We start from the raw sequence: 20,291 nt of genomic DNA, 5'->3' as shown, positions 1-20,291 counted from the left end.
AGGTGCACTACACCATATTCAGGGATCTTCCCTCACACCAGTCTTGTCTAGGCCATATGTTTCCTTTCGACATGTTGTGCTTTCTTGTGTTGTGTTTCGACATGTTGTGCTTTCCTTTCGACATGTTGTGCGAACATCTGACAATTCCTTAATTGAGAATTTTTAAAGGGGGAAAAAATCTTATTCCTATCATTTAAAGTGTTATTTAACACTGTGAGAACAATATTTTTGTGAACCAAATGTTTAATTTTGTCGTTTTAATAATGTTGGTAGCAACGTGTGAAAAAAGTTGTGGCAATCTGTTGTTCAAGTCGACTCCAAAACCCGTAATGCAATGGTCTCTCTGGGCTAGCTAGGTAGCTAGTTAGCAAACATAACTACACACAATAATAGCAAAGTCAATAACAGCATGTGAAGTAGCTACACTAGTTAGTGCAGTTTGTTTAGGCAATTTTACAGCTATCAATTTAGGAGTCTACAATCTCACAATGTGCAACCTGCAGAGTGGAGTCTGATATTTGCAACGGTACCATGCAAAGCACCCTGGACTGAAGAGCAGACAAATAGGAGAGGTGTGATAGGCCCGCTGTTAAATTACACATTTCTGGAGGTAGTAATATTGCACAAATATGATCAATGGCTCATTTTCTCGAGATGACGACCTCCTGCGTTATGACATCGGCCAGTATTGAAATCTGACGCTTTATCACTGCAATGTTGAAGCTAGGAACACAAGCATTTAGTTAGATATCACTGCAATGTTGAAGCTAGGAACACAAGCATTTAGTTAGATATCACTGCAATGTTGAAGCTAGGAACACAAGCATTTAGTTAGATATCACTGCAATGTTGAAGCTAGGAACACAAGCATTTAGTTAGATATCACTGCAATGTTGAAGCTAGGAACACAAGCATTTCGCTGCACCTGCTATAACGTCTGCTAAATATGTGTCTGCGACCAATAAAAATGTATTTGATTTGTGTGATGTTTTCACAATGTAAAAGGCATGCCTTGTCTCTCTCTCTCACTACACTGGAAGTTAATATCTCAATGTTACGTCATACTGGCTGAAGTTCTGCCTGCTTGAACGGCAATCTGATACACCTGAAAACATGAATCGATAGGACATCGCTCAGAATGAATCATTACTTTAGCGGTCTTTTCTCCTGGCCTTTGTTTTAAGGCTGTAGTTGATTTTTTTAAGTCCGTTGGTAGCTAGCTAGTGCTCTGAATAACTCCCATGATTCATAGAAGATGCTTTGTCTCTACTGTTCTCTGACTTGATCACTGTTTTACTGAAACGGTTTAAGGTGCCATATTGGTTCAAAGGCTGTTCATGAAATGTACTGCTCTGTCCTGAATGAGGCCTTTTTTGTTTTAAACTTCTTAAGAGTGTGAGTGACGGTGTGAATTGTGACAACGGTGTTCAACCTATCGATGCTTTGTCCTGCGCAGCCACAGTCCCAGTAATTGTAGCAGTCTGGTTATTTTCAGCCGTAGCTTGGCGGAGGCGTGCTCGGACGGGGACGTCAACGCTGTGAGGAAGCTGCTGGATGAGGGGAGGAGCGTCAACGAACACACAGAGGAGGGAGAGAGTCTGCTCTGCCTAGCCTGCTCTGCTGGGTACTATGAACTTGCACAGGTATAACGAAAACACACACACACACACTGACCTTTAGCCACTCACAGTATACTGCTAACATTGTTCTGCCTTTCTGTCATAGTTTCCATCCAGTTCTGTAATCAAATTTAGTTGAATATCCAAATGTTGCAGAGCCAAACCTGATCCGTTGGTTATTTGGCTGTCTGTTTTAAAACGCCGATGTGTGTCCTCCTGCAGGTCTTGCTGGCCATGCACGCTAATGTTGAAGATCGGGGGATCAAGGGTGACATCACGGCCCTCATGGCAGCAGCCAGCGGCGGCTACGTAGACATAGTCAAACTGCTGCTGGTACATGGGGCTGACGTCAACGCACAGTCCTCCACAGGTAAACACACACGTCAAACACCACTAGGTGCTGTGACCGAGACCAGAAACCATCACATCTACTTACATAAACACTGACGCTCTGTCCCTGTCAGGTAACACAGCGCTGACGTACGCGTGTGCGGGTGGCTTCCTGGACGTGGTGAAGGTGCTGCTGAAGGAAGGCGCCAACATCGAGGACCACAACGAGAACGGCCACACCCCTCTGATGGAGGCGGCCAGCGCGGGTCACGTGGAGGTGGCCCGGGTGCTCCTGGAGTACGGGGCTGGTATCAACACGCACTCCAACGAGTTCAAGGAAAGTGCCCTTACGCTGGCCTGCTACAAAGGTACGTCCTGGACAATGAACCCTAACCCTTTGCCCGTGCACCAGAGAGATCAGAGGTCTTTATCCAGAAATCAGTGACTCAAGTGATCCACTTATGTTGACAAACAGTTTGTGAAACAGGAAATGTAATTGTAGGGATGAAGCACCCAGAGCATTTTTCCCTCTTGTCACCACACACAGGGCACCTGGACATGGTGCGCTTCCTGTTAGAGGCTGGGGCTGACCAGGAGCACAAGACCGACGAGATGCACACAGCACTCATGGAGGCTTGTATGGTGAGACGCGCACAGAGACGCGCACAGACCCGCACTATTAAATTGAAGGTGCAGTATGACTGATGAGGTCTCCTGTTCCTTTGCTCCTCTTCAGGATGGGCATGTGGAGGTGGCGCGGCTGCTGTTGGACAGCGAGGCGCAGGTCAACATGCCCGCTGACTCTTTCGAGTCTCCGCTGACGCTGGCGGCCTGTGGGGGCCATGTAGAGCTTGCTGCCCTACTGATGGAGAGGGGCGCCAACCTGGAGGAAGTCAACGATGAGGGATACACGCCCCTCATGGAAGCTGCACGAGAGGGCCACGAGGAGATGGTGGCGCTGCTTTTGGCACAAGGTATGGCCTTCTCTTGCTCTCTGGTTTGAATGAAACTAGTGTTCCCAGTAGATAGGTTTTCCCTACTATATTGAACCTCCAGCTTTGTGTAAATACAAAAGTCGTCTTTAAAAAAATAAAATGTAATGAAAGGCGAAGGAGGATTGAGTCAGTTGTCCAACTGAAATGTGTCTTCTGCATTTAACCCAACCCCTCTGAATCAGAGAGGTGCGGGGTGGTTGCCATAGTCACAATCTGATGTCTTCGGAGTCCGGGGAACAGTGGGTTAACTGCCTTGCTCAGGGGCAGGATGACAGATTTTTACCTTGTCAGCTCGGGGATTCGATCCAGCAACCTTTCAGTTACTGGAAGGAATGAAGTGACATGATAATATTTAGAGTTTTGAGCTCATGATCTAATTGGGTTGATGCCGAAGGGACAAGATGGCTTTTCCAGAACTAATTGAAATACTTTTTCTGTGGTCAATATCCAGTGGAGGGAGTAGGTTAGTGCTGTTTTTAAAGTGTGTTCCCAGCTGAACCATCTTGAATCCTCCCTCTGTTGTCTGTGTGGTCTGCAGGTGCCAACATCAATGCTCAGACAGAGGAGACCCAGGAGACTGCCCTGACGCTGGCCTGCTGCGGGGGCTTCCTGGAGGTGGCTGACTTCCTCATCAAGGCCGGGGCCGACATCGAGCTGGGCTGCTCCACACCTCTCATGGAGGCTGCACAGGAGGGACACCTGGAGCTGGTCAAGTACCTGCTGGCTGCCGGTGAGCAGAACCTCTCCCCTCTGGACAGCCTCTCTGTTTGGCTGTCTCAAAACAAACTCCACCAACATCTATTTGAGATGACCTCAACTAACCGGTCCCCGGTCCCGTCCCCCCCCCGCACATTGACTCCGTACCGGTACCCCCCCTGTATATAGTCTCGCTATTGTTATTACTTCTGTTCTTTAATTACTTGTTACTTTTTTATTTCTTATTCTTATCTGTATTTTTTTTTTTACTGCATTGTTGGTTAGAGGCTCGTAAGTAAGCATTTCACAAAGGTCCACACCTGTTGTTTTCGGCACACGTGACAATTTTTTTTTTTTTTTATTAAAAATATAATTGGGTTTGAGCATTTGATCATCATTTCATAAATTATTGAAATTGACTCGGTTATTCCCAAAACCCACATTTATTTTAAGTTTGTGGTTGTTATATCTGTGTGTAATTCGACACCTGTGCTCTTGTCCCCAGGAGCCAATGTCCACGCCACAACGGCGACGGGAGACACGGCGCTGACTTACGCCTGTGAGAACGGACACACAGACGTGGCGGACGTGCTGCTGCAGACGGGGGCTGACCTGGTGAGACCTCACCCTCTGGAGAAACACAGTTCATGTCCATGCACAGCCTTTTTTGTATTTGAGTTGTTCACACGTTTGCGTAAGTGTGTGTGTGCTACTCGAATGGTACCCTATTTTGTTTTCTAGTGCACTACTTTTGACTGGCGCCCATAAGGCTCTGATCTAAAGTAGTGCACTATATAGGGTCCTTATAGGGCTCTGATCTAAAGTAGTGCACTATATAGGGAATAGGGTCCCATAGGGCTATGATCTAAAGTAGTGCACTATATAGGGAATAGGGTCCCATAGGACTCTGGTCAAAAGTATTGCACTATATAGGGGATAGGTTGCCATTTGTGACGCTGTCTCTGTGTTGTGTAGATGCTGGATACGTCGCTGCTTGAATAGGCTCTCTGTTTCTACTTGTACACTTTACACGCTCCTGTCTCTGTTTGTCTTACAGGAGCATGAATCGGAGGGGGGCAGGACCCCTCTAATGAAAGCTGTTAGAGCGGGCCACCTCTGTACTGTACAGTTCCTAATCAGCAAAGGTCTGCTCCTTCGCTGTGTAGCAACACCACACACCAGACATCTGACACGTTGTAGCTTGAGCCGCATTGCTCATCAGATAAAGCCTCATTGATACAGTAGAGTATATAAACGTTATAGGGTTGCTGTTGTTTTCATGTGGCCTCAGATTGACCCTGTTCTTGGTCTCTCTCCCTCCACCAGGAGCTAATGTGAACAGGGCGACGGCCAACAATGATCACACAGTAGTGTCTCTGGCCTGCGCCGGGGGCCACCTGGCCGTGGTGGAGCTGCTGCTGTCCCATGGGGCTGATCCTACACACAGACTGAAGGTGAGATCACTTGTCCCAAGCTCCTGGGCACAACGGTCTCAGGAGTGACCAGGGAGGAAATCTGATATTAAGAATGCCACACTGCAAGCATTATAATGGACTCCTGTGTAAACAAACCTTTCTGTAACCCCTGTAAACTCAAACCTTTCTGTAACTGCTGTACACACAGAACTGTTTCCATGTCTTTGTTCCTCTTTTAATTCTTGATCAAATTGTAACTTCTCCCAAGATCCTGATACTAATGATGACGTGTGTTTTGTGTCAATCTCTCACCTAGGATGGCTCCACCATGCTGATCGAAGCTGCTAAGGGCGGTCACACCATCGTGGTGTCCTATCTCCTCGACTACCCCAACAACGTCCTGTCGGTCCCCGTGCCAGACTTGTCTCAGCTCACACCCCCCTCCCATGACACCTCTCCGGTAGGGACTTCTACAAACATGTTTGTTTATTGTTGATACCCGTTACAATTTTTATATGTTGATTCCAAGTATTGATACTAAATATACTTTTCTAATATCCTACCTAACCTAAACAGGCTCCACGAGTTCCATTCCAAGCCCTGGCCATGGTGGTGCCTCCTCAAGAGCCAGACAGAGTCCCCTCCAACATCACAACGCCTCCACCCGTCATCACAAAAGGTCAGATCATACAACGTGTGTTAACAGTAAATACATGTCTAACTTTGCCAAGAAGACCACGAGACACCATTTGACTGCACAAGGAGTCAAAGCGTTCCATTTAATGATTACTGCGATATTGTATGGTACAACCTCGTGGCTAACTGGTTGTGTTGTCCTGTGTGGCTGTCAGGCGGTTCCAAGCAGAGGCTGAGCCCCCTACAGGGCAGCCCCGTCACTGCAGGCGGTCCAGACGCGGACCTGCTGTCTCCCTTCCACCCGTACCAGCCCCTAGAGTGCATCGTGGAAGAGACTGAGGGCAAGCTGAACGAGCTTGGCCAGAGGATCTCCGCTATAGAGAAGGCCCAGCTGCAGTCCTTGGAGCTCATCCAGGGAGAACCTCTCACCAAAGACAAGATCGAGGAGCTGAAGAAGAGCCGCGAGGAGCAGGTCCAGAAGAAGAAGAAGATCCTCAAGGAGCTGCAGAAGGTGGAGCGCCAGCTGCAGCTCAAGACACAGCAGCAGTTCACCAAAGAGTACATGGAGGCCAAAGGCCTGAAGGACGACCCGGGGCAGCTTGGCCAGGCGGCAGGGGTGGAGCAGCCCGGCACCCCCCTGCCCTTGCAGGCTGCAGAGCCGGGCTCCGACACCGAGGGGGACGGGGAGGGAATCCACCACCACCATGATGGACAGCCCCACCCCGCCGCTGAGGAACAGGAGGAAGAGGACGATGATGAGGAGGACTACGCCAAGCTACCTCAGGTGGACACCATCCTGTATAGACAGGCCCAGGAACCCCCGCCACCCGCTCCTCCTCACACCCAGGCCCTGCAGAGTCCCGCACCTCCTCACACCCAGAACCTGCAGAGTCCCGCACCTCCTCACACCCAGAACCTGCAGAGTCCCGCACCTCCTCACACCCAGGACCTGCAGAGTCCCGCTCCTCCTCACACCCAGGACCTGCAGGGTCCCGCACCTCCTCACACCCAGGACCTGCAGGGTCCCGCACCTCCTCACACCCAGGACCTGCAGGGTCCCGCACCTCCTCACACCCAGGACCTGCAGGGTCCCGCACCTCCTCACACCCAGGACCTGCAGGGTCCCGCACCTCCTCACACCCAGGACCTGCAGGGTCCCGCACCTCCTCACACCCAGAACCTGCAGGGTCCCGCTCCTCCTCACACCCAGAACCTGCAGGGTCCCGCTCCTCCTCACACCCAGGACCTGCAGGGTCCCGCACCTCCTCACACCCAGGACCTGCAGGGTCCCGCTCCTCCTCACACCCAGGACCTGCAGGGTCCCGCTCCTCCTCACACCCAGGACCTGCAGGGTCCCGCTCCTCCTCACACCCAGGACCTGCAGGGTCCCGCACCTCCTCACACCCAGAACCTGCAGGGTCCCGCTCCTCCTCACACCCAGGACCTGCAGGGTCCCGCTCCTCCTCACACCCAGGACCTGCAGGGTCCCGCTCCTCCTCACACCCAGGACCTGCAGGGTCCCGCTCCTCCTCACACCCAGGACCTGCAGGGTCCAGCTCCTCCTCACACCCAGGACCTGCAGGGTCCAGCTCCTCCTCACACCCAGGACCTGCAGGGTCCCGCTCCTCCTCACACCCAGGACCTGCAGGGTCCCGCTCCTCCTCACACCCAGGACCTGCAGGGTCCCGCTCCTCCCCTCCTGCAGGCCCGCTTCTTACCCTCCCATCTCCTGGCCACCCAGCAGTCCACAGACTTCAGTACGGCAGACTACCCCGTCAGCTCCAGCCCCGATCTGGAGAGGGTGATGGTGAACCAGCAGCAGATGTTGTGGCAGCAGTTGACAGACCTGGGACCGGGCCTTCTCACCCAGGCCCCTGAAGGACTCATGGTGGCCACCCCAGCACAGACCCTCACAGATACTTTGGACGACATCATGGCAGGTGTGTGTTCATAAACACGGTCCTCTCTTTGCTTAGTGCTCTCGGTCCAGGTCTCTTTTGACATTTTTATTTTTAACTCGACTGACCTGGTTAAATCAGAAAATAAAACTTCTAACCATTAATGACTGCTTGATCCCTCATCCTTTTCCTTTGCACTGAACTTGGTTTCAGTACATTTTCAACATACTTTTCCAAATGGTTTTAATCCATCTTAAATTCGAATGGGATGTAGTTATATTTTGTATTTTGAAGGTGGACTAACAACTCTGCTTCCCTCTCGCCCCTGTGACAGCAGCGGTGAGCAGCAGAGTCCCCATGTTGAGCACGACGGCCTCGCCCACAACACAGACGCCCATCCATTCAGTGTCCCCACACTCCATGCTCCCCCTCTACCCCTCCGTAGACATTGACGCACACGTACGTCACACAACATGTCTAACAATGCACAGGAATAATAACACGCTAGTTTAGCTAATAATAGTCTGACGGGTTGTTTCTGGTCAGGAAAATAACACCTGACTGTATCTCTTGTCAGACGGAGAGTAATCACGACACCGCTCTGACGCTGGCCTGTGCGGGCGGTCACGAGGAACTGGTGTCGGTGCTTGTCGCCCGCGGGTCTAACATCGAGCATCGGGATAAGAAAGGTACACAACTCCCATACTTTGTCTTTTTCTATGTTTTGTAGCAACAAAAAAAAAACATGTTGGGGTCAATTATCAGGGAACTTGATCATTTGTGTTTAGAAGTGGGAGTCCATCTGTATTGTTGGAAACGGACCAATTGGATGACTAGTTTTATTAACAGATCGGCATTTGACCGTTTTTTGACTGAGTACTCGCAGGATTTATTTTCTAGTACTTGAATGAAAAATATTATTAGAACACAAAATACATATGTGCACATTGATCTATAGGCCTATGCCAACAGTGTGTGACAAATTTCCTATTTATCCTAACCCTTACAGAGAACACATCCATAATGACAAAGCAAAAACGGGTATCACATTTACATAAGTATTCACACCCTTAGCACTTTGTTGAAGCATCTTTGGCAGCGATTACAGCCTCGAGTCTTCTTGGGTATGACGCTACAAGCTTGGCACACCTGTATTTGGGGAGTTTCTCCCATTCTTCTCTGTAGATCCTCTCAAGCTCTGTCAGGTTGGATGGGGAGTGCTGCTGCACAGCTGTTTTCAGGTCTCTGGCTGGGCCACTCAAGGACATTTAGAGTCTTGTCCCGAAGCCACTCCTGCGTTGTCTTGTCTGTGTGCTTAGGGTTGTTGTCCTGTTGGAAGGTGAACCTTCGCCCCAGTCTGATGTCCTGAGCGCTCTGGAGCAGGTTATCAAGGATCTCTCAATACTTTTCTTCGTTCATCTTTCACTTGATCCTGACTAGTCTCCCAGTCCCTGCCGCTGAAAAACATCCCCACAGCATGATGGTGCCAGGTTTTCTCCAGACGTGACGCTTGGCATTCAGGCCAAGGAGTTCAATCTGGTTTCATCAGACCAGAGAATCTTGTTTCTCGTGGTCTGAGAGTCCTTTGGGTACCTTTTGGCAAACTCCAAGCGGGCTGTCATGTGCCTTTTACTGAGGAGTGGCTTCCGTTTGGCCACTCTACCATAAAGGCCTGCTTGGTGGAGTGCTGCAGAGATGATTGTCCTTCTGGAAGGTTCTTCCATCTCCACAGAGGAACTCTGGAGCTCTGTCAGAGTGACCATCGGGTGCTTGGTCACCTCCCTGACCAAGGCCCTTCTCCCCGATTGTGCAGTTTGGCCAGCTCTAGGAAGAGTCCTGGTGGTTCCAAACTTCTTCCATTTACGAATGATGGAGGCCCCTTCTTGGGGACCTTCAATGCTACAGAAATGTTTTGGTACCCTTCCCCAGATCTGTGCCTCAACACAGTCCTGTCTCGAAGCTCTACGGACAACTCCTTCGATCTCTCATGGCTTGATTTTTGCTCTTACATGCACTGTCAACTGTGGTGTGTGCCTTTCCCACTCAATCAATTGAATTTAGCACAGGTGGACTCCCAAGTTGTAGAAACATGTCAAGGATGATCAATAGAAACAGAATGCACCTGAGCTCAATTTCGAGTCTCATAGCAAAGGGTATGAATACTTATGTTTTTTGTTTTTTATAAATTTGCTTAACTTTCTAAACCTGTATATTCTTTGTCATTATGGGATATTGTGTGTAGATTGATGAAAAACATTTATTTTATCCATTTTAGAATGAGTCTTTAACGTAACAAAATTTGGATAAAGTCAAGGGGTCTGAATACTTTCTGAAGTGTGTGTGTGTATAGATATTTGTTTTCACTCACTACCAGTCAAAAGTTTTAGAACACCTACTCATTCTAGGGTTTTTATTTTTACTATTTTCTACATAATAATCGAATAATAGTGAAGACATCAGAACTATGAAATAACACATGGAATCATGTAGTAACCCAAAAAATGTTAAACAAATACATTTTATATTTGAGATGATATATTTGAGATTCTTCAAATAGCCACCCTTTGCCTTGATGACAGCTTTGCACACTCTTGGCATTCTCTCAACCAGCTTCACGAGGAATGCTTTTCCAACTGTCTTGAAGGAGTTTCCGCATATGATGAGCACTTGCTGGCTGCTTTTCCTTCACTCTGCGGTCCGACTCATCCCAAACACTCAATTGGGTTGAGGTCGGGGTGCTTGTGGAGGCCAGGTCATCTGATGCAGCACTCAATCACTCTTCTTGGTAAAATAGGCCTTACACAGCCTGGAGGTGTGTTGGGTCATTGTCCTGTTGAAAAATAAATGATAGTCCCACTAAGCTCAAACAAGATCGGATGACGTAGCCACACTGGTTAAGTGTACCTTGAATTCTAAATAAATGAGACCGTGTCACCAGCAAAGCACCCCCACACCATAACACCACCACCTCCGTGATTTACATTGGGAAATACACATACAGAGATCATCCGTTCACCCACACCGCGTCTCACAAAGACACGGCAGTTGGACCTAAAAATCTCTAATTTGGACTCCAGACCAAAGGACAGATTTCCACCGGTCTAATGACCATTGTTCATGTTTCTAGGCCCAAGCAAGTCTCTTCTTCTTATTGGTGTCCTTTTAGTATTGGTTTCTTTGCAGCAGTTTGACCATGAAGGCCTGATTTTTCACGCAGTCTCCTCTGAACAGTTGATGTTGACATGTGTCTGTTACTTGAACTCTGAAGCATTTTATTTGGGCTGCAATTTCTGAGGCTGGTAACTCTAATGAATGTATCCTCTGCAGCAGAGGTAACTCTGGGGCTTTCCTGTGGCGGTCCTCATGAGAGCCAGTTTCATCACAGCGCTTGATGGTTTTTGCGACTGCACTTAGACACTTTCAAAGTTCTTGACATTTTCTGTATTGACTGGCGTTCATGTCTTAAAGTAATGATGGACTGCCGTTTCTCTTTGCTTATTTGAGCTGTTCTTGCCATAATATGGACTTGGTCTTTTACCAAATACCTCATGAAGCTGGTTGAGAGAATGCCAAGAGTGTGCAAAGCTGTCATAAAGGCAAAGGGTGGCAATTTGAAGAATTTAAAATATATTTTGATTTATCCCATTTTTGGTTACTACATGATTTTATGTGTTATTTCATAGTTTGGTATCTTCACTATTATTCTACAAAATAGTAAAAATAAAGAAAAACCCTGGAATGAGTAGGTGTGTCCAATTTGACTGGTACTGTATATATTTTCAGAAAAGCAAGTGCAATTTAAGATTATTGTTTTGAAACCGTAATATCATCTGGTTATATTATATCGTTGTACACAATCTTCAAGAAGGCAGTAACCTCAGCATTGGCACTTGCATAGAGGCCTTTTGGCTCTGCAATGGCATAGCCTTGCTTTGTTAATTTAGCAGACAAGACGCTCATATTTCCCCAAGTCCTTATCACAGTCAAGAAATGTATTTTATAGTAAAAAAAAAAAAACAGCATTTAATATAACAGAATAAAATATATTTTTCCAAATGAAAAAGGTGGCGCTGCGACGTAATCCCTATCACATCTGAAACAGTTGTCAGTGATTATTTGAAACGGGGGCTCAAACACAATCTGTGTTTTCGATATACATCCGTTCTATTTAGTTTTATGACTGTTCTTTGGATAAACAGTTCCCCACAGTGCATTGTGATGAAATACGGCCACAACATCTGTTTGGTGAATAATTCTGCTGAAAAATACGTAGTTTTTTTTGTCTCTATCAAAGGTTTTTGCCTATTTTCAGTGTGGAACCTGTCTATATTTAAGGGGGTTATAGCCTAGGCCAGGGCTATTTAACTAAACATTAATAAAATATCTGCAAAACAAATCCCCACCAAGAATCTGACGTTCAGTTCCTAAATGACAAGCACTGTGGTGGTTGTCGTCTATCGTGTGGTTTCTAGCGCCTTTGGCATGTTGATTTAGATTTTCTTCACATGACTTTGGCTCTAGTGTTTGCACGGTTTAGATACAAATTATTATGACCCCCGTTACTGAAAGCTATGACTCTCAGGAACACATACGCGACTTCTGTTTCCTTCTGATGCTAACAAGGACTCGTTAGGACTCACACTCGTTAGAGTGTGACATAAAACATCACCTAATGACCGAGGGAAATTAATTAAAATCCTACTTCCTGATTTGACAGATCTTTTATTTATATTGATGCTTCGTTTTCAGATTTTTAAATGACCAAATTACTTTTAAGAAGCTTTTAATCGTTTTTTAAAATATATACAAAATAAGGCCCTGTCAGCAACATTTCATTAAGAAAGGGGCTTTATTGTGGTGTTGCTTTTTTATACAGTTCTTCTGAAGAATAATTGCATGAAGAAAATGTCATGCTAACCGATTCTAATTGGCACAGTAGCAAAGTTGAAAATAGATGGGCCGCAATTATTTCAAAACTGCAGCTCTTTATTGGAACACATATTTTCCTACTTCAGGATTAAACTGTCATCTTTTGGCAAGAAATGTAGCTTGTGTATCCCATCCGTTAGATATGTTTTTATAGGTATTTATTTCTGTCAGACTAAACGGGAACTTGTGCACGCGCTCAGCACCTGGCGCGTAGGAAGCGGTCGGAACGCAATTGGGTGAATGAGACATGGAGGGGAAAGGGAATCTGGAAGAACTTTGATGCTTGGCTTGGTTTCTTTTGTTGTGTCACGCAAATGCACATGTACAAATGGAACACTAGAGTCAAAGCAAATTCATTTTAAAGACGACAAAATATATAATTTGGACAATTTGACTTGCCCCTAGAAAGCATTCCACCAAATAGTTTGACAGTATTTATAAAAAAATAAAAATAATAATTGATCTCTGGTTGAAGATTGACCTTTGTCGGTTCGAGCGGTCGAGTACTCATGCCCATCCTTAATATGTTGGAGAGTAATCTAAATGTCTCTAACCGTCTGTCCCCAGGTTTCACTCCTCTGATCCTGGCTGCCACAGCGGGTCATGTTGGCGTGGTGGAGATCCTGCTGGATAAAGGAGGGGACATCGAAGCCCAGTCTGAGAGAACCAAAGACACTCCTCTCTCCCTGGCCTGCTCTGGAGGAAGACAGGAGGTGCTGCTCTGCATGTCATATTTCGTGTGAACAACAGGACGAAGCAGTGCCGTAAAAAGCGAGACATATTAGCGTAGCCACTTTCCCACAGCACTCTCACCGCAGCTACACTTCAGAAGTCCCAACACTAGCATTCCTGCAATTTCAAACTCATTCGCAGGGAAACGGCTCTAATTTATTGCATCGAACATACTATGCTACATTTAAGGCTACATCGTCCCAAAATACCATGTAGGCCTAAAGACATAAGTCTAATGTCCAGAATTTAATCAATATAATTTGTAAATTAGATTTAGCTACAATATCACAGACATTGTAAGTAGATGGAGCCCCAGGAAGCACCACATGTGGATCGCTGTTTATTTTAGTTTTTATATTTCTAGCAGCGTCTGTCTCCCCTTCTGGATTTTAGTAAACGTCATATTATTTCACACATCTCTTTGTCTACTAAACATTATCTGAGCTGCATGTGATTGAACAAGTCATTGGAAGCATGTGCTCCATTCGTTACCTTCCTTGTAGACAGAATAAAACTGTTTTTGGGGGCGGATTACTATTAATGTAAACCAACTGATACATTAACGTGCTCATTTTCAATAGCCTATAGAAGAAACAAGGAAACTGAAAGAGAAGTTATTTCAACTTGGTAATAATACATTTTCTTTCAATTTGCTCTAGAATCTAATTATCAATATAATAAAGGTTGGCGTAGGATATTTCCTTAAAGTAGACTCAAACAGCATATGTTGGATATGGATTGGCTTTAGCAAGATGCTGTGGAGATTAATTCATTTTCAGCACATTGAGTTTAAAAATATATATATTAGAGATTCTACACAGCGGTTTGTTCTGGCCAATCCCCTCAATCTCTCCATCGATTGGTTGGGTCATTGCCACCAATAGGCTATCAGATGTGGGGGGTTTTTTAGATATGAAAAGGAGACGTTAAATGTGACTAACCCGGCACTGGTAGGAAAGTGTGGAGATGACTGTGTGCTGATTGACCAGTAGGATAGGTGTGAATGAACTCGTTCTCAACTGGCCTACCTGGTAAAATAAAATAACGTGTGAATGTTCTGAAAGCTTCATTTTAATCAATCATATGAATACGATAAGAGCCCCCCCCCCCCGTCGTCGTCGTCGAGACCTGATGGGTTATCAGCAGAACAACAGTCTTGCTGTGTCTATGACATGGTACGCCGATGAAGACGGTTATGTTCCACATTGGGTAAAATATCCCTAAATTCAATGTCTATCATCTGCTATTGTCTACATGATTTACAGCAGGTTCTAGTAAGATTCAACAGAGAAAGCATCAAGGATTAATGACTTTGTCCAAGCCGACAGACAGAAACAGAAAACAGTCTATTGTGTAGGATAGGCTATTGCGCAACACCCAACTATATTTTCCTTTCTATCATTAAGGACCATGGGCTTATAAACAAAACGATCAAAGGATAATTCACAAGGGATTTGTTTTTCCCAAACTTATTTCATTCAGGTCAGTCTTTTGACAGAAACCTGGAGATTTTATTCTTGGAGTGAAGATATTTCGACACCGTGTCTAGATGATTAAAGGCTACACTGCTAACTTGTGTTTGGCCCGCAAATTGATGTGTGATCATAATCATTATTTAGCGACCCACGGTATACGTCCCACCTAATGAAAATCATTGGCTATTGTAACTGTGTGTCTCTAAAATAACAATGTTTCATTTTTTATAAGTCATGTTAGTCTTTTGTTTTTTAAATTACCAAATTTCGGCCTTTTACAAGATCTTCATATTTTCAAATGAACTGTATAACTGATCACATTTGTGAAAGTATTCTGCCCAGATCTTCTGTTTTGTGTTATTTAAGTGTCTTAATGTGTTTGCACCCCAGGAAGAGGAGCTGTTACCTTTGCAGGAACTAATGGGAATCCTTAATAAACCTCAGGAAGAGTAGCTGCTGCCTTGGCAGGAACTAATGGGGATCCCTAATCAAATACAAACACATACATATTTTAGGCCGTAGCCTGAAAAACAGCCAGACATGATTTATGAAAAGCAGTGAACATACACATTGTTTCACATTCTTGAATAACAGACTCATAAACACAAACATGCTTGCGTCACAGCTGTTTCCGCCCAGGGAAACTCAACGTATTGTAGCCTACAGTGCGTTGAGGGCGAGTACGCAGCGAGCTCGGCTCTTAGAGTAGCTGCTGCTGCATAGAAACAGCTAATGGTGATCCTAATAAAAACAACAAAATAACCCCTTAGTGAAACAGGAGGCAGAATGACAACCTGACAGACACAAACTCACTGTCTGAACCAGCTTAACACTACATACATTTAGATAAACGATAGAAGTGTCCTGTGGATTGACTAACCTGTGGTCCATTCACTCCAGGTGGTGGAGCTGTTGCTGCTGCGCGGGGCCAACAAGGAGCACCGTAACGTTTCAGACTACACTCCGCTCAGCCTGGCCGCCTCAGGGGGCTTCGTCAACATCATCAAGATCCTCCTCAACGCTGGAGCTGAAATCAACTCCAGGTATCCACAACCAGCCCTCCTTGCCACAGTTTGTGCAGGCTGTGCCTCTGTCCCAATATTAACAGTTTGTATAATCATACCCTCGCCCTGTCTGTTCCCCTCAGGACTGGGAGTAAGCTGGGTATCTCTCCTCTGATGCTGGCTGCCATGAACGGTCACGTCCCTGCGGTCAAGCTGCTGCTGGACATGGGCTCAGACATCAACGCTCAGATCGAGACTAACCGCAACACGGCGCTGACCCTGGCCTGCTTCCAGGGACGGGCGGAGGTGGTCAGTCTGCTGCTGGACCGCAAGGCCAACGTGGAGCACCGCGCCAAGGTGGTAGCAACTGCAACAGGCTGGAGCCTGACATGTCGTCATGTTGTCTGGGCGTGTGTCAAAGACATTAGAAATTATGTTCTTGTCTGTGTGGTGCTGTCTCACTGACCCATTTATACGTTCTCTCTCAGACTGGGCTGACCCCCCTCATGGAGGCGGCGTCGGGTGGCTATGCTGAGGTGGGGCGGGTGCTGCTGGATAAGAGCGCTGACGTCAACGCCCCACCTGTCCCCTCCTCCCGAGACACCGCGCTCACCATCGCTGCAGACAAGGGCCACTACAAGTTCTGTGAGCTCCTAATCAACCGGTAATATCTTAATCTTTTATGTACAGTATGACAGTGAGAAGATCCTTTCAGTCAGAATATCATTCCTCTCTAGTCTCTCTTCCTCTACTCAGCCTGTTGTCCTTCTCACAGAGGTGCTCACATTGACGTGCGCAATAAGAAGGGAAACACTCCCCTGTGGCTGGCGGCCAACGGCGGCCATTTTGACGTGGTGCAGCTGCTGGTGCAGGCTGGGGCTGATGTCGACGCAGCAGACAACCGCAAGATCACACCACTCATGGCTGCCTTCCGCAAGGTGGTACACACACACACACACACACACACACACACACACACACACACGTATGAAATAGTGGAGGCTGCTGAGGGGAGGACGGCTCAAAATAAAGCCTGGAACGGCGCGAATGGAATGGTATCAAACACATGGAAACCATGTGTTTGTTGTATTTGATACCGTTCCACTTAATCCGCTCCAACCATTACCACAAGCTCATCCTCCCCAATTAAGGTGCCACCAACCTCCTGTGGTATGAAACTAAACTGTGATAAAACACTAGTGTCACTTTCTCCTATAAGTAAATTGGTTCTGATACTGATACACAGTTGAATATCTCATTATATGACCTATGCTCCCCGTTAATTTCCTGTTCTTAGCTAATGACCCCGGTGGTGCGTAAATGGAAGTGTATGTATAATAATCCCAGGAGCCTGACCTCTGAACTCTGTCTCACAGGGCCATGTGAAGGTGGTTCAGTACCTGGTCAAGGAGGTCAACCAGTTCCCCTCAGACATCGAGTGCATGAGATACATTGCCACCATCACGGACAAGGTAAGCTAAAACGGACAAGACCAACAACCCATTCATTGAAAATGACAAAGGGGGTCTCCCGAGTGGCGCAGCGGTCTAAGGCACTGCAGTGCTAGCTGTGTTACTACAGATCCTGGTTCGATACTAGGTTGCGTCGCGACCGGGAGACACATGAGGCAGGTGTACGGTGTTTCCTCCGACACATTGGTGCGGCTGGCTTCCGGGTTAAGCGGGCATTGTGTCAAGAAGCAGTGTGGCTTGGCGGGGTTGTGTTTCGGAGGACACACGGCTCTCGACCTTCGCGCCTCCTGAGTTCGTACGGGAGTTGCAGCGATGGGACAAGACTGTAACTACCAATTGGATATGACGAAATTGGGGAGAAAAGGGGGGTGGGTATATTTTAGAAAATGACAAAAGGTAAACTTTTTATTTTTCTGAAAGGAAGTGCGCTTCCAACAGTAAAGTTTGTCTCGTACTCGTCCTAGGACCTGCTGAAGAAATGTCACCAGTGCATGGAGACCATTGTCAAAGCCAAAGACCAGCAGGCAGCAGAGGCCAACAAGAACGCCAGCATTCTGCTGAAGGAGCTGGACTTGGAGAAGGTAAATTACTTTTCCATCCAACACAACCGTCTGCTCCTCATGGATTTACAGCTCTCTGTAGATGTTGTGTGCATCCCAAATGGAACCCTGTTCCTGTAGGGTTCTAGTCAAAAAGGTAGTGCACTACATAGGGAATATGGTGCCTATAGGGCTCTGATCTAAAGTAGTGCACTACTTAGGGAATATGGTCCCTATAGGACTCTGGTCAGAAGTAGTGCACTACATAGGGAATATGGTGCCTATAGGGCTCTGATCTAAAGTAGTGCACTACATAGGGAATATAGTGCCTATAGGGCTCTGATCTAAAGTAGTGCACTATATAGGGAATATGGTGCCTATAGGGCTCTGGTCAGAAGTAGTGCACTACATAGGGAATATGGTCCCTATAGGACTCTGGTCAGAAGTAGTGCACTATATAGTAGGGAATATGGTCCCTATAGGACTCTGGTCAGAAGTAGTGCACTATATAGTAGGGAATATGGTCCCTATAGGACTGGTCAGAAGTAGTGCACTATATAGGGAATATGGTCCCTATAGGACTGGTCAGAAGTAGTGCACTATATAGGGAATATGGTCCCTATAGGACTGGTCAGAAGTAGTGCACTATATAGGGAATATGGTCCCTATAGGACTGGTCAGAAGTAGTGCACTATATAGGGAATATGGTGCCATTTGGGATTCATCCTATGGGTTGTAATCATCCATTTGTTTTTTTTCTTGTTGTGTACAGTCCAGGGAGGAGAGTAAGAAGCAAGCCCTGGCCGCTAAGCGTGAGAAGCGTAAGGAGAAACGCAAGAAGAAGAAGGAAGAGCAGAAGAGGAAGCTGGAGGGGGAGGAAGAGGGGGAGGAAGAGGAGGAGGAGGAGGAAGAGGAGGCCAAAGTAAAAGAGGAGTTAGAGGACCAAGACTCCTCTGAAGGTAACCACCTTTTTACTAGCTGTACCTGAATAGCCTCTTATATAGCCTAGCGCGGCGGCACCTGAACAGCCTCTTATGTAGCCTAACGCGGCGGCACCTGAACAGCCTCTTATGTAGCCTAACGCGGCGGCACCTGAACAGCCTCTTATGTAGCCTAACGCGGCGGCACCTGAACAGCCTCTTATGTAGCCTAGCGCGGCGGCACCTGAACAGCCTCTTATGTAGCCTAACGCGGCGGCACCTGAACAGCCTCTTATGTAGCCTAACGCGGCGGCACCTGAACAGCCTCTTATGTAGCCTAACGCGGCGGCACCTGAACAGCCTCTTATGTAGCCTAACGCGGCGGCACCTGAACAGCCTCTTATGTAGCCTAACGCGGCGGCACCTGAACAGCCTCTTATGTAGCCTAGCGCGGCGGCACCTGAACAGCCTCTTATGTAGCCTAGCGCGGCGGCACCTGAACAGCCTCTTATGTAGCCTAGCGCGGCGGCACCTGAACAGCCTCTTATGTAGCCTAGCGCGGCGGCACCTGAACAGCCTCTTATGTAGCCTAGCGCGGCGGCACCTGAACAGCCTCTTATGTAGCCTAGCGCGGCGGCACCTGAACAGCCTCTTATGTAGCCTAGCGCGGCGGCACCTGAACAGCCTCTTATGTAGCCTAGCGCGGCGGCACCTGAACAGCCTCTTATGTAGCCTAGCGCGGCGGCACCTGAACAGCCTCTCGTAGCCTAGCGCGGCGGGACACGGCCTCTCGTAGCCTAGCGCGGCGGGACACGGCCTCTCGTAGCCTAGCGCGGCGGGACACGGCCTCTCGTAGCCTAGCCGGGCTCCTGAAATCAGCATGGTTTTACTCTTGAAGATGACCGTCTCTGTCTGCGTGAATTAAAGGATATTCAAGTCAGTTAATTAAAATAGTTAATTTTGCAGATTATTTTATGTTCTTAACTGAAAGAATGACGTGCTCATATTAATTTCAACTGAGACAAAGCCATTCGACATCTTTATAATGTGCTTTTGGTTGTTTCAGTGGCCCAATGGTAAAATAAGGGTGAATAACCTTCCTTATCTCATGCTCTGTTTAGACGGTGATGTCCCCATTGACCCGCCCAGCGCTACCACCACCACTACCATCGGCATCTCTGCCACCTTCGCCAAGAAACGAGCCAATGTAGCGACCACACCCAGCACCAACCGCAAGAACAAGACCATGGAGCCCATCATCCTGCAGGACCCCCAGGTGGTGCTGGCTCAGCAGAACACTGACAAAAACAAGATCCACAGGGAGCCCAGGGGCGGCGGGATGCCGGGTGGCAGCGACTCAGACAACCTGGACAGCACCGACTGCAACAGTGAGAGCAGCAGCAGCGGAGGCAAGAGCCAGGAGCTCAACTACCTACCGGACATGCCCTCTTCATCTTCCTCATCCTCGTCTTCATCGTCTGCTCCCTCGGGGGTGAGCCAACAGCCCCAGCCGGTCCCTGAGAAGAGGCACATCTCCCGAGACCACAAGGTCACAGTGTCCATCTCCAAACCACACCAGAAGTAAGAGACCAGGTCTTAATGCTGAAAAGCTGTGTCCAAACTGGGAATTC

General features: G+C 47.3%; 1 protein-coding gene across 6 annotated transcripts in view; it reads left to right on the top strand.

The window, feature by feature from the left end:
• Window positions 1-20,291, top strand: part of LOC120056839 (ankyrin repeat and KH domain-containing protein 1-like) — a 41,541-nt gene that overhangs the window by 15,815 nt on the left and 5,435 nt on the right. For 2 of the 6 annotated variants that reach the window (XM_039005074.1, XM_039005071.1), the window contains exons 4-26: window positions 1,481-1,643; window positions 1,842-1,989; window positions 2,084-2,317; window positions 2,497-2,591; window positions 2,686-2,923; window positions 3,483-3,674; window positions 4,146-4,255; window positions 4,698-4,785; window positions 4,967-5,094; window positions 5,372-5,515; window positions 5,632-5,734; window positions 5,907-7,631; window positions 7,927-8,048; window positions 8,167-8,278; window positions 13,086-13,231; window positions 15,626-15,768; window positions 15,873-16,086; window positions 16,218-16,393; window positions 16,505-16,667; window positions 17,106-17,201; window positions 17,666-17,782; window positions 18,513-18,699; window positions 19,782-20,241. In XM_039005074.1, coding sequence (XP_038861002.1) covers window positions 1,481-1,643; window positions 1,842-1,989; window positions 2,084-2,317; window positions 2,497-2,591; window positions 2,686-2,923; window positions 3,483-3,674; window positions 4,146-4,255; window positions 4,698-4,785; window positions 4,967-5,094; window positions 5,372-5,515; window positions 5,632-5,734; window positions 5,907-7,631; window positions 7,927-8,048; window positions 8,167-8,278; window positions 13,086-13,231; window positions 15,626-15,768; window positions 15,873-16,086; window positions 16,218-16,393; window positions 16,505-16,667; window positions 17,106-17,201; window positions 17,666-17,782; window positions 18,513-18,699; window positions 19,782-20,241 — 5,304 coding nt within the window. Of the gene's footprint in view, window positions 1-1,480; window positions 1,644-1,841; window positions 1,990-2,083; window positions 2,318-2,496; window positions 2,592-2,685; window positions 2,924-3,482; window positions 3,675-4,145; window positions 4,256-4,697; window positions 4,786-4,966; window positions 5,095-5,371; window positions 5,516-5,631; window positions 5,735-5,906; window positions 7,632-7,923; window positions 8,049-8,166; window positions 8,279-13,085; window positions 13,232-15,625; window positions 15,769-15,872; window positions 16,087-16,217; window positions 16,394-16,504; window positions 16,668-17,105; window positions 17,202-17,665; window positions 17,783-18,512; window positions 18,700-19,781; window positions 20,242-20,291 lie in introns of all 6 variants that reach the window. The other 4 variants (XM_039005073.1, XM_039005070.1, XM_039005075.1 and 1 more) reach the window with 3 other exon arrangements.

The sequence above is a fragment of the Salvelinus namaycush genome, chromosome 12, assembly GCF_016432855.1.
Source record: "Salvelinus namaycush isolate Seneca chromosome 12, SaNama_1.0, whole genome shotgun sequence".
NCBI classification, from domain to species: Eukaryota; Metazoa; Chordata; class Actinopteri; order Salmoniformes; family Salmonidae; genus Salvelinus; species Salvelinus namaycush.
This window is presented reverse-complemented; position numbering and strand designations above follow the sequence as displayed.